General features: G+C 35.9%; 1 protein-coding gene across 1 annotated transcript; it reads right to left on the bottom strand.

Moving 5' to 3' along the window:
• Positions 1 to 1,247: 1,247 nt before the first annotated feature.
• On the bottom strand, positions 1,248 to 10,621 carry Hsp90 (heat shock protein 90). Its single transcript, NM_001171232.1, is given in 9 exon segments — positions 1,248 to 1,681; positions 3,569 to 3,902; positions 4,058 to 4,474; positions 4,957 to 5,147; positions 5,759 to 5,924; positions 6,237 to 6,670; positions 7,389 to 7,755; positions 8,624 to 8,794; positions 10,552 to 10,621. Coding segments are annotated over 8 exon segments (2,187 nt in total). The 5' UTR covers positions 10,552 to 10,621; the 3' UTR covers positions 1,248 to 1,574.
• Between the last annotated feature and the right edge of the window lie 4,060 nt (positions 10,622 to 14,681).

Below are 14,681 nucleotides of genomic sequence, written 5' to 3'. Positions count from 1 at the left end.
GATAAGGAAAACTTAATTCCAACCCCCCCCTCTGAAACTTAATTGATAAATATTGATCACGGCGTCTGACCACATTCCCATTATATAACAAGTCATTGTCAATGACACGTCCCCGTTCCGTTCATATTTGAGTGACATATACATTCAAAGCAGATCATGACCGAAATGCACCTGCATATGTACAACACATTGTGCTAAATCTGAACAAAATCCATCCATGCATGACCGAGATCCGGTTCTGGAATTGTGAAAATACGTGATTTTGATGCATTTTCGGCCTTAAAATGGCCATCATTCCGCTATTGTTAAGCAGATCATGAAACAAATGCACATATCTATTTGTGACATGATGTACCATGTGTGTGTGAAGTTTGAACTTGATCAATCCAGACATGTCTCGGATACGGATCCAGAACTGAATTCTTTAAAACAAAATGGCCGCCAGTCGGCTATTTCAAACTTGATCCGAAAAAAAAAATGACGTGCATCAAGGTCCTATTATGTTTAATGTATGTACCAAATTTGAATGAAATCCATCCATGCATAACTGAGATCCGGGTCCGGAATGGTGAAAATGTGCAATTTTGATGCATTTTCGGCCTTAAAATGGCCACTATTCGGCTATCGTTAATCGGATCATGAAAAAAATGCATGTGCATATGTCCCATATAATGTGTGATGTATGAGTGAAGTTTGAACTTAATCGGTCCATGCATGTTCGAGATACAGGTGATCACGGACGGACGCACACCGGGCAAAACATAAGTCCCCGTTTTCGGACTGCGTTCGAACGGGGTTCTAAAAATTTATAATCTGACAGTAGTATGGCATAGCAGTTGGTTGTAAGAATTGCAAACTACTTTTCTGGGTTCTGCACATGCTCTAGGTCTATACCCTGAAACTTACACACATCAGACCAAACCATTTTCTCGTCTTGGAGTTTTTTTTTTCATTTTCTGTTATTTTTGTCTATGATTGATTTAAAAAAAAACGAACTACAAGTATTTTTTATTTCATTAGAAAATAAAATCGTTTTTGTTGGATGGAAACTTTTTTAGGTCAAAACCCCCCACCCCCAAACTAAAGCAAACAAGTTTTTTTTATCAGACATCGATCTTTTGACGTCGTCCCTTAATGTAGCCAAAATAGCAGGCAATCAATTTGCTTTAGCAAAAAAGAAATCAACATCGAGATGCAGTTATTTACAAGTGGTTTCCATCATCCAATCACAAACTATCTTGCGTTATAGCTCACACATTTGTTTAATGTACTTTGTCTATAAGAAGCATCCTTGCATTCCCATTGACCTACCACACAAGTATTAAGGTATTTTGAGGTTTAATAACAAAACTTGGCACAACAAATACTGATACATAACGGCACAATCTTATTTATCATGTCAAAAGTAGGTCAATCGTCTGTATTTACAAGATTTCCTATTCATTGGCAGAATGTAACAGGTAAACATTACTCGAGTTTTCAATAGTTGCACGTTATAGGAATGCATAAAATGAATAATATGAAATCACTGTAAGAAGTAAGACTACATCTTGTATATGAAAACTACAGATATTTTAATCAACTTCTTCCATTCTTGAAGCATCTTCGTCATCCCCTTCCAATGGTGGCATCTCTTCAGCAGCGACTGGTTCCGTTACAATAGCGTCATCTTCATCAATACCTGCAACAAGATTGACAATTTATCAACATTAGATTCATTTTGCCGACACATTAAAAATCAAGGCTGATTATCATGACATTGATCTAGCTCAAATTCAAATTACAACTAAATTAGCCCTGCTGATATTTCTGAATTATGTTGCATAAGGTGGTCTATGAATTGTTAACTTTCTAGGCAATGTTTCCATAAAGGAACACTTTCCACCTACACCTATATTACATCAGGGTTCTCCACGGTTTGAAAATTAAACAGGGCGCGCCAATGTGAAGTGGGCGTGGCACATTTGTAACGTGCATCATTGGCAAGGATGGAAACTAAAAAATCTATTAATCTACATATATTATTACATATGCATAATATATATTTATTATTACAAAATGAATAGGAATTTTGAAGAGCTATTATTAAGTAAACGTCAGCACGTACAATCAGCTGATTTTAGCTGCACGATTCCTCAAGCGGCGACATCAGTTGTTTACAAGTAATGATCACGTCCAGAAAATAACGTAACAAGTTTGTTAATTTATTTTCCCAAATAGATACATACATGCTTTATTTAATTTTTAGCAAAAATTTATATTTATGATTTATATTTATTTGGACGAAGCAAAATAAAATGTATGTCACACAAACGTTCGTAATTGGTTTATTAATAAACTTGCATGAATGGCACCAAAAACCAAGGTGATCAAACGAAATAAAATGTACACAATAGAAGATTTTCGATCTGCAGTTAACAGTTACTATCAAAAATAATAGAATTAGGTATAAAAAAAACAAAATACATACTTAAAAGAATAATTTTCATTCGAAATCGAAAGTTTGTTGATGTCTGCTTCATTGAAAACAGCTATGACCCGGAAACAGTTCATTTTACTGTGTGCACCCTGATACTATGTAACAATGCTTTTGATTGGCCAAAGCCACGCATTGACGCGAAAAACAACCAATCAGAATATTTGTTCCAAAAGAACACAAGTAAATTTATTTCCTCCACTTATGATGCGAGTTGAAAGCATGGCCGTTTTAATGGGGTTTTTAAATCGTGATTTAAAGAAAATTCAACTTTAAATAGTGACATTTAAATATAAACATTTACATGTTCAAGCAAGCATTCGTGTGGACTTCTTGGTGATCAGCAATGTCTGTGATGGTACGTCGGCTGCGCTGGTCGTTTGTTCCACTCGGCGGTGACGATGTTGCTGCTACCTAGTCACGGCGTGAACTTGGTTTTAACCATAGACCTTATGGTTTAGCGAATGGTTTTACCGATAACGATTTTATATATTTGACGTCACCCTGGCAGTAAAAATATGGGTACGGTAATGAACTTTTCTAGGCCACATGTTCATTTTTAATCGTGTTGAAAAAAACTTGTAACTTTTTGTTTGGTGGTGTTATCACCTCACGGTGACCTGCTACGATAACAAACCGGAATTTTCAGTTGCACCTTAAAACAATGAACCAGTTACCCTGAGCACGATGAATCATCTTCGGAAGACAATGAGTGTTGGCCCGTTTTGTAAACAATTCTTTGTCTGGGACCATGCAGGGCGCACAGGAAATATAACAGGGCGCTGACAATTTAAACAGGGCGCCAATTTCAGATAACAGGGCGCGGCGCCCTGTAAAAACCCCTCGTGGAGAACCCTGTACATGTCTGGCTGATAGACATGTGACATTGCAGGACTACACCTGCAAGACTAACAGTTCAGTGAAAACTAACAGCAAGAGGGAGAACAGTTTTCAAATTGGACTTTGATTGAGATTTTGGGCAAAAAAATTGCACCAAATATGACAATGATAAATTATTAAATTATAATCAGCTTGAATTAGCATAAACAAAGTACACCAACATCACACCCCAGAATGAATGTCAAAACTTACCAAGTCCAAGTTTGATCATCCTGTGAATACGTCCAGCATGCGTTTGTGGCTCTTCCAATGAGAATCCTGAAGACAACAAAGCAGTCTCGTACAGCAACATTACCAGATCTTTAACTGATTTGTCATTTTTATCAGCATCAGCTTTTTGTCTTAATGTCTCCATAATCGAGTGGTCTGGGTTAATTTCTAGGTGTTTCTTTGCTGCCATGTATCCCATGGTGCTATTGTCACGTAGTGCTTGTGCTTTCATAATACGTTCCATGTTGGCAGTCCAACCAAATTGACTCGTCACAATACAACACGGGGATGTCACCAATCTGCTGGATACAACAACCTGGGAATAGAACAATGTCATCAAATACTTGAGAAAAGACAAACAAATGCATAGTCTTATAGCTAAATAATAAAACCACCCACCAAATATCTAAGAAGTTTTCAATCAGTGTGAAGTTAACACTGAACTGTCTAGTTATTAAAAAAATATATTACCTTTTCAACTTTTTTGTCAAGAATATCCTTGATGATTTTACACAAGTTTTCAAATTTAGCTTTATCCTCCTCAGCCTTTTTCTTTTCATCCTCATCTTCTGGTAGCTCTAGTCCCTCTTTAGTGACTGATGTGAGGGTCTTGCCATCATATTCTTTAAGTTGCTGCACACAGTACTCATCAATTGGCTCCACCATGTACAATACTTCATAACCACGCTTGCGAAGACGCTCTACAAATGCAGAATTAGCAACTTGATCTCTGCTCTCACCAGTAATATAATAAATGTGTGTTTGGTTTTCCTTCATACGTGTACAATAGTCTTTCAAAGATGTCAGCTCATCTCCTGACTGAGAACTGTAAAACCTCATCATGTCAGCCAGCTTGTTTCTGTTTGTAGAATCTTCATGGATACCGAGCTAAAACAAAAGCACAACACAATTTGAATGAGCAGATAAATTCAAAATTGTTGATTATATGGACTTGCAACTGCCAAACCGCAAAAAGAAAACTACATTCTTACTGGATGACAAAACACCACACAAGTTGGCCCAAGAATTATTGAATCATTTGCCCCAATTTCAAATGTTGGAGATTAAAAATTCACATGCAATAGTGCATAAATCACCCAAGCATGTTTGTATGCGATATTTACAAGGTTTCAAAACTAGTAATCTTGCTATGTTTACCTAACATACTTTAATGCAAAACTAGACTACAAGAAAATGCAGTGAATGAACAAATTCTTTCCGCATAAGCTTTGGCTTTGTTAAGTGAAAAATTAAAAGATATTTAACAAGTGAAATTCTAGGCAAGAGTCAGAGAAATTTATGTTTTGTATCCTTGGTCTTGTTTCCATGGTATAACTAGAGATCTGGAAAAATCACTTGTTTTCACTTACTTTCAAGTTCTTGCTGAACTGCTCATAAAATTTCTTGAAGTTGTCCTTGTCTTCTGCTAAATCAGCAAATAATTCCATGCACTTCTTAACAATATTTTTGCGAATAACTTTCAAGATTTTACTTTGTTGCAACATTTCTCGAGATATGTTCAGTGGCAGATCTTCAGAATCAACTACGCCTTTGATGAAATCTGAAAACGAAACAATATGAATGCAGCATAAGTGAACAGTTGTCTTTTTGCACTAACTTTGAACAAAATTGGTCCAGGCATGTCGGATATTACCCAGGACACACTGGCTTACTAATAAAAACAGTTGTTATCACCAAAATTTAATAACAATCGTGCAATATTTTTCGCAGGTATTCAACCTAAAAATTACACCAAAGTATCAAATTTAAGTATTGCATAATTATTCGGACACCAGCCATTGACTTGTAAATATTTTTTTGGAGAACACTAGTCTGAAAAACTTGTTTGCAATTTTGGAAGTTTCTACAGGAAGTATTTCATAAAAATTTAGTATTGGTCGGAATTTCTCAAATCGAGACAGCTAGAAGAAAGCCCATGTACATACCCAAACGTATTTTGGGCATTTGACTCGTTTTTGTGTGTGCAAAAAGTAGTTCGATGACCACATTTTTCTTCTGGATTTTTAAGCAACAGCATAAAATAAAACTGCATTATCTGAATAACTTCGCCCTCCTTGTTGCTACCTTAATCTGACGAGATTTACGTGACCAGCTAACAAGAAACCTTACAGACAAAAGCTGTGTTTTGATATTTAAATTGGTTTTACTCACTCAGGTACTCAGGAATGAGATCTTCACAATTATCCATGATAAAGACGCGCCTCACATACAGCTTGATGTTATTTTTCTTCTTTTTGTTTTCAAACAGATCAAATGGTGCTCGTTTGGGAACAAACAGTAATGCACGGAATTCAAGCTGGCCCTCAACTGAGAAGTGCTGTAAGGATAAAGTTAATGATGTGTATAAGCAAGGCTTGAACTAAAATATCTGCTGCTGTTTAAAGCACTAGTTTGATCTGTTGCAATGCAGTTTAAAGCCATAGTAATGGAACATTAAGAAAGAGGTTCTCTAAGGCTGTATTTCACTGTAAAGCATGATAATGTACTTCCATTGTACTACCAGGACTGTCACCATCAACTCATTTGACAATGAGAATTGATTCAGAGTCTGGTTCATTTTGTACAGGAAGAATACCAAGTAGAAACTAATAGTCTGAAATGCAGCTGAATGCACAAATGTTGACTTTACCTTTACTGCTAAGTGATCCTCCCAATCATTGGTGAGACTCTTGTAGAATTCACCATATTCTTCTTGACTAATATCATCTGGATTTCGCGTCCAAATTGGTTTTGTTTTGTTCAATTCTTCATCTTCAGTGTACTTTTCTTTGATAGTTTTCTTTTTCTTTTCTGGTTTCTTTTCACTATCTGCTTCTTCATCCTCTCCCAATTCCTCTATCTTTGGTTTGTCATCTCCCTCTTCTTTTTTCTCATCTTTCTCTTCTTCCTCTTCATCATCACTAATTTCTTTGTCTCTTTCTTTTTCCACAAGAAGTCTGATTGGGTAACCAATAAACTGGCTGTGTTTCTTGATAATTTCTTTCATTCTCTTTTCCTCAATATATTCTGTCTGATCTTCCTTAAGAAATAGAACAATTTTGGTACCTCTTCCAATTGGCTCACCTGTTGTACACAAACAGCAAATTTATATTATTCAATACATTGCAAACATGCACATGGTCAATGACAGTACCTGTAACTATTTGACTGAATTGATATTTGAGGAAAGATAGAAAAAATTTCATCAAAAAATTGGCTTGCATGTCAAATGCATCAAAAAATGGGACAATAATTTCAAAAATTTTGAAATTAAAATGGGAACAAAGCTCAACTACTGCAACTATTTTACCATTGAAAACCTAGATAAAGAAAATTCGTTTGGATTGAGAACTAATGGCACAAAAAAATACCGCCAAACATTTAAGTGGGAACAATTCATCAAAAATGACTCATAATTACATAAAACTAATATTCATAATCCTCAAATATTACATGTATTAATCTAAATATCACTGGTAAAATAATACAATTTCAATTGCATTAAATATACCTAAGCAAAATTTGCACGAAAAATACTATCCATTGTGTTCTCAATATTGAATTTCAGCAAAATCAGTCAATGTTTGAGAATAAAACCATCGTTGTGACCAAGTTATCAAATTTTAAATGAAATTGACCCTATCATGGTTTTTGAAAAAGTTGATGTGCACATGTATAACAATTACGTCTGTACACTTGACAAAATAAACCCTGATCAGGTTCTGTTCTGTTCTGTTGCCTTCAATGTCAAAAGCTACATCTATATGTAGACTAGACCCTATAAGACTAGTGTTGTACATACCCATGTCTTGTTTAACAGTAAAAGATCCACCAGCCGACGACTCCCAGATGTACTGCTCATCATCATTGTGTTTAGAAGTGACAGTAACCTTGTCAGCAACCAAGTAGGCAGAGTAGAAACCCACACCAAATTGACCAATCATGGAAATATCAGCACCAGCTTGTAATGCTTCCATGAAAGCTTTGGTTCCTGACTTGGCAATTGTACCCAGATTGTTGACTAGATCTGCTTTTGTCATACCAATACCAGTATCAATGATAGTTATCGTTCTCTCCTCCTTGTTGGGTATTAGTTTTATAAACAGATCCTTTCCAGACTCTAGCTTGGTGGGATCGGTCAAGCTTTCATACCTGATTTTATCCAATGCCTGTCAAAAAATAAATTACACAGATTGATCACTCCAGGCACGTCTGATATACAAACTTAGAAATGCATTCTTTAAAACATAATGGCAGTTAGTCTGCTGTTTCGAACCCAACCCAAAAAATATAACCATCTGCATCAAACCTACGTTTATGCAAAGTTTGAGATGGCTGGAAATATACTGAGGTCAATTCACAAGTCCCTGTTTTCAGACTTGTGTAAGAGTGCCAACTAGTATGGACAGATCCCTGCTTGAATCTATGTATTTTTTGGAAAACCAAGTCTATACTTGTTAGTAACATTTAACCATATTCTGCTCAAATATAAACTGACCAAATCTCGTATTCCGAAATATTGTTTTAGACACAAATGCATGAATGGGCAAAGTGACCATACCAGTACAAAATCACAAAATGTGATGCAAAAACTAAGGGTCATATAGTTGCCAGTTTGTTGAAATCAGTTACGCTGTGCAGACTGTAGAAAATCATGATGCAGTATTATGGGAAATGGCACTTAAAAACATCAATGGGAGACTGTCAGACATTTCACCTCGGGATTTCTCTAAGTTGTCATGTACTGCAATTCCCTCTAGGTTTACTTGCCAGATTTGGATTTTACTACGATTCCCTGGAGATCTGTGCACAACATTGGCCATCTTACATCACTTGCAAGTGATTTAATACAAGATGGCGTAAAGGGTATATGCTATGCTTTGTGTTCTCAGCAATGGCTGGTACAGATTGGCATTGATGACACAAACGTTTAATTGAAAATCTGAGAATAAAATGTCAATTATAGCTTCTGTCACTTTCATGCATTCTGGCACTACATTTGATTGCTCTGCATGTACATCCTTACTTAATACTTACATCAGAAGAATTGGAAATTAATTCTCTCAAGAAGATTTCTTTGTTAGAATAGAAAGTATTAATTATCAAACTCATCAGCTGGGCTATTTCAGCCTGGAAGGCAAAAGTCTCAAGCTCAGCCTCTTCTTCCATTGGTGCAGTGTCTTGCGGCACCTCTGTTAATTCAGGCATCTGCAACAAAATAAGGGAAAAAAAATAGTTGAGTTGCACCCACTATTACAAGATTCTTTCATTCTGAAACAAAGCTAGAAGTCCATTTACTAATTTCTTCCCAATATTGTATTTTTTTAGTTTACTCTGGATCCCCATTCTATAATAACACCCCGAAATGTTGCCTTAGTCATGGAGCTAAAAAAGAAGGAGACTGCACTGGTTTTAATCCTACTTGAACCTTTTGTTTTAAGCTGATTATTCTTTTGTGTTTACGCGCCTTTCATGTCGATGACTTCTGCCGGCTGCCGTCACCGCCTTCCTGAGGTGTGACGATCATTTTTGTTCTGCGCAGTTGACGTCAACGGTCGGTGAACATGCGCGTAGCGATAATTACGGAAGAGTATCGTCAGTTCTACAGGTCTGCGTTTGAGTCGTGGAAATCAGACGGGTTTTCAGCAAGTTATTACAATGTATGTGGTTCTTGTAATGTCGAAAACATTGCTCACAAGAAATTGATTTTAAAATAAAATACTTGGCCACAGACGATAAAATTAAGTGTTTTCCATGTACTTTCCAACAAGCTTGAATTGAAGTTCGAGCTCCCATAGCCAAATTCACAATCACGTTTTTCATTTCTGTTAATCTGTCCTACTTCCTGTGTGGGCCCTCATAGACAACACGTGCCTTGGATAAACGACACGTTAAATTTGAGCTACGGTAAATTCTATTTTTTTCGTAAAATCTTTTCGTTATAATTTTTTTTTGTCCCTCACCCTGCTTTGTAATAACGACCGAACTCATCCGAGAATGTCTGATCATGACTAATTAAATATTCACGTTCAGTAATCCCCCATCAACCCGTCAAGTGTTATCTGTTGACCAAATAGTCGGCAGAAGTCATGGTAACAATAGCATCAAAGGGAGTTCACTCCTTTTTTTAGCTCCATGCCTCAGTATAGCACAAGTGTAGTACACTCTTCAACAATGCAAAAAAAAATTGTTTCGATAACTCTACTATACCCACAAGTCAACCGATGTTTACACAAATCAGCCATGTTCTCAAAAATCATTTTGTTCATGTGGTTTTGAACCTGATTATGGTAATATAGCCAAGTGTGAAAATTTGAAATATTAATATCGCCATTTTGCTTGCAAAACAGAGCAGTAAACACAATTGTAAAAGAAGCTACCTGTTAAAAGATAGTCCATTGGAAACAACCCTAACTGCATAACCAATATTTTTTCAGCCAGTTTAAGGAAATAGAATTTTTTTAATACAGCATATCTCTAATTATGGCCCACGTGGTAGTGCAAAACTTTGACCATTACTCGCATATTATAAAAGCAAATAAAAAAATGCTCAGACAAAATTTCTAAAAAGACCAACATTAAGTTTTATCGCAACTCTAATGTATCGTGGACGCTTCTTTTGTTTGCCAGGATATAAAAGGTGAATGAAACGAAACTGGCGAACGCCAGCTACACTGGATAAACTAATGAATCGCAAAGAAACTTAAAATTCCGCTGACGCTTATATCAGAAACCTATTTTTATTCGATTTCACAACATGATTGAAAAAAAAAAGACAATACTATACAATAGTTGCTCCGATCAGATCACGATTAAGCGAAACAAAAAAGAATTACCTCAATAATCTGTATGAACACGTGTGGGACCGCGAACCAAGTACAAGTGTACGTCCATACAAGAACGCTATCACGCGCCCGGAATTCTGTTAAAAACTGTTCTATGGTGGTTGCAATTTATAAACTTACCTTTCGTTTCACTGGATAACTGCCGAAACGTTCAGAAAGAAATGTCGACGAAACTAACGTATCTGCTGACTCCAACTCAATAAATATACTAATGAAGAGATTTCGAGAATCTTCTCACGAGGTTAACCAAATAACTACATTGTTTATGTATATATCACTCCGCTTATTTATTATATGTACAAAATACAAACTGTTTTTCACAATTGTTCGATCATTACCTAATGACCAGCTCATATAGTACGTATTATATTTAGTAGATGTAAATTAATTTACTCTTCAATCAAAACAATCGATATTTTGTTGGAACTATTACAGGAAGTAGCACCAACACATTGAGTAATATGGATTTTTCCAGAACATTCTATGACCTACCGGAAGAGGAAGCGAGTAAATTCGTCTGCAATGAATGATCACTGTGTCACCCTCGGCGGCGCTCGTCAACACCGAACTGTCGAGAACAGTAAACTCATAGTAGCTGCTAACATAGGAAATAAATAACGCCGAATACGCCTTGTAGTACCTCGTCCCACCCGCGCAAGGCCCACGCCAAGCTATGAGTCGAGGAGCTGCCAACGTACGTGTCATTTGAAAAAAGGGTTGGGCGATTTTCAGAGAAGTGCTGTGGGCGGAGAGAAAAAAATAAGGAACGCTAACGACGACTGCATAATGAAAAAAAATTGGAAAAGAACGTAGATCGATCATTGTTGGACATTCATGTTAATAAAATATTTGTAAAAAAAAATCCTCCACTTCTTTATTTCAAAATAGAAAGTGGAAAGAGCTAAAATACGAAACTATAGTACATTAGATTCTCTTTTCACACACACACAAAGACATATTCTTCACATGTAAACATTAGATTTTTAAATCGTATAGAATATACTTTATTTCCGCCGTAAAGAAAATAGGGATGGAAAGGGAGGCGGTCGTCGCGCAGGACGCGTTCGAATTTCATGTAAACTAACACGCATTGTGTATGTTGCTATGAGTCACATATCGCCAGGACCACCGCCCTTTAATTAATTTATTATTAATTTATTTCATTTTATTATTTATTTGCTGGTAGTTCTTTTTATATATATATTGGTAGTCGCGTCGTCAGTAATCCGGTCAACAACCTTTATATAATCAGATATTTGCCTAAATCTAAGACCACTAAAAGAACAGACCAATGGACGATTAACGGACGAAGGAACTATGTGGGGGAAAAACGTATTTATGTCAACCCGAACATCCATAAATATTGTTCGGCTGACAACAACAATAAAATAATAATAATAAAATACATATAAAATGGCAGTAATTGCAGTTTATAGTTTCAAATATTTTCCCTTTGAACTCATAATATATTCAAATATCTGGAAATCACTTTTTAATTCTTTAATATATATTACCACGGTCATTAAAGAATTGAAAAGTGACCGTGATATGACTAAATAGCTTTTGTCGTTCCGTTTGGTACCTAAGACATTCCATGCTCACATGTTCTGTTTTCTAAGGTTGATTTGTTTTGGGTGTATCTACCTTTCTATATTTCTAATACATGACTGCTTATTCTGAAACAAGTCATTATATTTTTATGTTTTAGATTACAAAGAAGCAATTATGGTTCAAAAGTATATGATTTATTAAACTTTACATACGCTCTTAGTTTCTTATTATTATAGAGGTTAAGATTTCATCATGGAACGTGTACGCGTACGTCACGGTTCATTCACACGCACACACACAAACAAACACACGTTGCAAATTCCGAATACTAGTACGTTGCAAATTCGTGAAACGCCTACATCTTATCCCCTGTTTCACTGAAACGCCGCGCTGTACCTACTTACAAGTAAAATGCATCCATGAATGGGACACCTGAGCTGTGTGCAGATATCGTATTGTAATGGCAATAGCATTCAAAATATATGTACGTCATAAAAACTTGGATGTTGAACAGCTCTCTGAGATTTATGTTCAATATTAGCGGTCATTGGTGACACCTGATAACAAATTTGCCATAGTCAGGTACTTTTCAAAGTTGCAAGGTATGTGTCAGCTACGGTACACGGAAGCGTTCAGTATTTGTTCAGTTACATTAGTTGCCAAACGTTCCATCCAGCATACTCACTGAAAACAACTTCTCCATTTTGTTAGAGCATCAATAGAATGGGGAGGTTGGGGTCATGGTACAAATCATTCATCTATTTCTTGTTTGTATGGGAGTACAGAATTCATTTGAGTGGCTTCGCACATCAAAACAGTATTTAAAGAAATAAATTAGACATAAATATCCACCGAAAACCAGATATCAGTGACCACTTGTGCGTCTAATGTCTATCGGAATATGTATGAATTTGTTTTTGCGTATCTGTTAATCGACTTAATTAGCTGAATGGCTGTGTTATGTCTGGCACGGTTTAGGCCATGTGATGTTCTGGACGGAACTCGACTCAGTGATTTGGAACTAATTACGAGATAACCGTCGCTATTCGGACTACTATTTCTGACAGTTAGTATTCGTAGTTATTAATGTAGTGAACGATTAATCAAAAGATATGACGTGTTCAGTACTTAGTGTGATTGGCTGTATGATTGAAGGTTACGCCCTAGAGTCTTAATACTGCTTTGTAATTGGTTAATGTTTTGAAAATGAATAAAGTTGTTTTTAGTTGGTCTTGGCGAGTACACGAGAACAGAGGAGTCCAGTCCTGGAGAGTCTTGGGGCGAGCCTTGAGGCAGTCCAGTCCTGGAGAGTCTTGGGGCGAGCCTTGAGGCAGTCCAGTCTTGGGCTAGTCTTGGGTCAGCCTTGCGATAGTCCTGGGGAATTTTCCACAAGGCGCTGTGTCTTATAGAGTGCTCCACAGACCGACTAAGACGAGAGTTGAAACGTATTTCGTTGTGTGTGTCTTATTTGACATTCCCGATCCCGTACCTCAAGGGGACGCAATAGAGAGACGAGACGAGGTTTTCCCCTGACGCGTGTGGAGACCCCAGAGAGAAGTATTTCCCCCAATGATATATGTACAATTATACAATACATTGGTCGAAGTAGTAGTGTGTGATATACATTTTATTATAACATTATTCAACAGTTGTCACAAATGCCTGTATCACTTGACACCATAGAGTGTTGTTAGGATCACCTATAATTGACTGTTTGTAATAAAAACTTCTTAAATTAGCGGTGAAAGAAATAGTTAATAAAATGATGGAGTCTTCGAAATTCGTTGTAATATGTTATACAAATATAAATATAAACAAATAAATGATGATAATTGTTCTTATTTTACTAGAATGACCTAAAATCATTGCAAAGTATTGAATTACATACATATCAAATTATGGTTATGAAAATAAAATCGTTTCTTGTTTTGTTTTGTAATAGTTCTAACATTACCAGTATCTTATTTGTTCAAATACAATTATTTCATCTTTTTTCTTCCATCTGATACTTTTATCTACTGCCAAATGTCTTCGTCATTGGATTCCACTTTTTCTACTTCAGTAAATGCATAGTTACATTACAACGTTTCTTGGATGTAGGTGAGAATTTATAGCAATTATTATAGGGGGCAAGGGTTATTTTCGTTCAATGTAATTGCAATATTTTTTTGTTCGTACAACGTAAATTGAAAAAAAAATAAATTCCGTAGTACTAGTCTGAGGCTAGACGTACAACGTAATCAATCAAGTATTTTTTTTCGTACACTGTAAAAATGTGTAATTTTTCTCGGTACGTACAAGAATTTATCATCCAAATAAAAAAAAAAAGTCGTAAAGAATAACCCAGGGAAATTACATTTTCGAAACTGTAAAACGACTAGATGACACAATTCACTGCAAAATTAAATTTTCACTGTAAACTGTAAAAACGTCTTTTTTTTTCTTGTAAATTGTAAAAAGCCTTTTTTATTTCCCGTAAAACTGTACCAGCTACCCTCTTGCCCCCCAATTATATGTCCTTTGAATTGAGTCTTCACTATTCCCATCCTAATATTTGTTTTCTAACCAATAACAACCCATTTGAATTGGATTCATTTTGGCTGGCATACAAAGAGTTTCGTTGATCGGATTATTTGTATCGTGACTATCAAAACTTAAAAAAATACCAGCAAATAAATAAATAAAATGAAATAAATGAC

Source organism: Saccoglossus kowalevskii, chromosome 2, assembly GCF_978046115.1.
Source record: "Saccoglossus kowalevskii chromosome 2, keSacKowa6.1, whole genome shotgun sequence".
NCBI classification, from domain to species: domain Eukaryota; kingdom Metazoa; phylum Hemichordata; class Enteropneusta; family Harrimaniidae; genus Saccoglossus; species Saccoglossus kowalevskii.
This window is presented reverse-complemented; position numbering and strand designations above follow the sequence as displayed.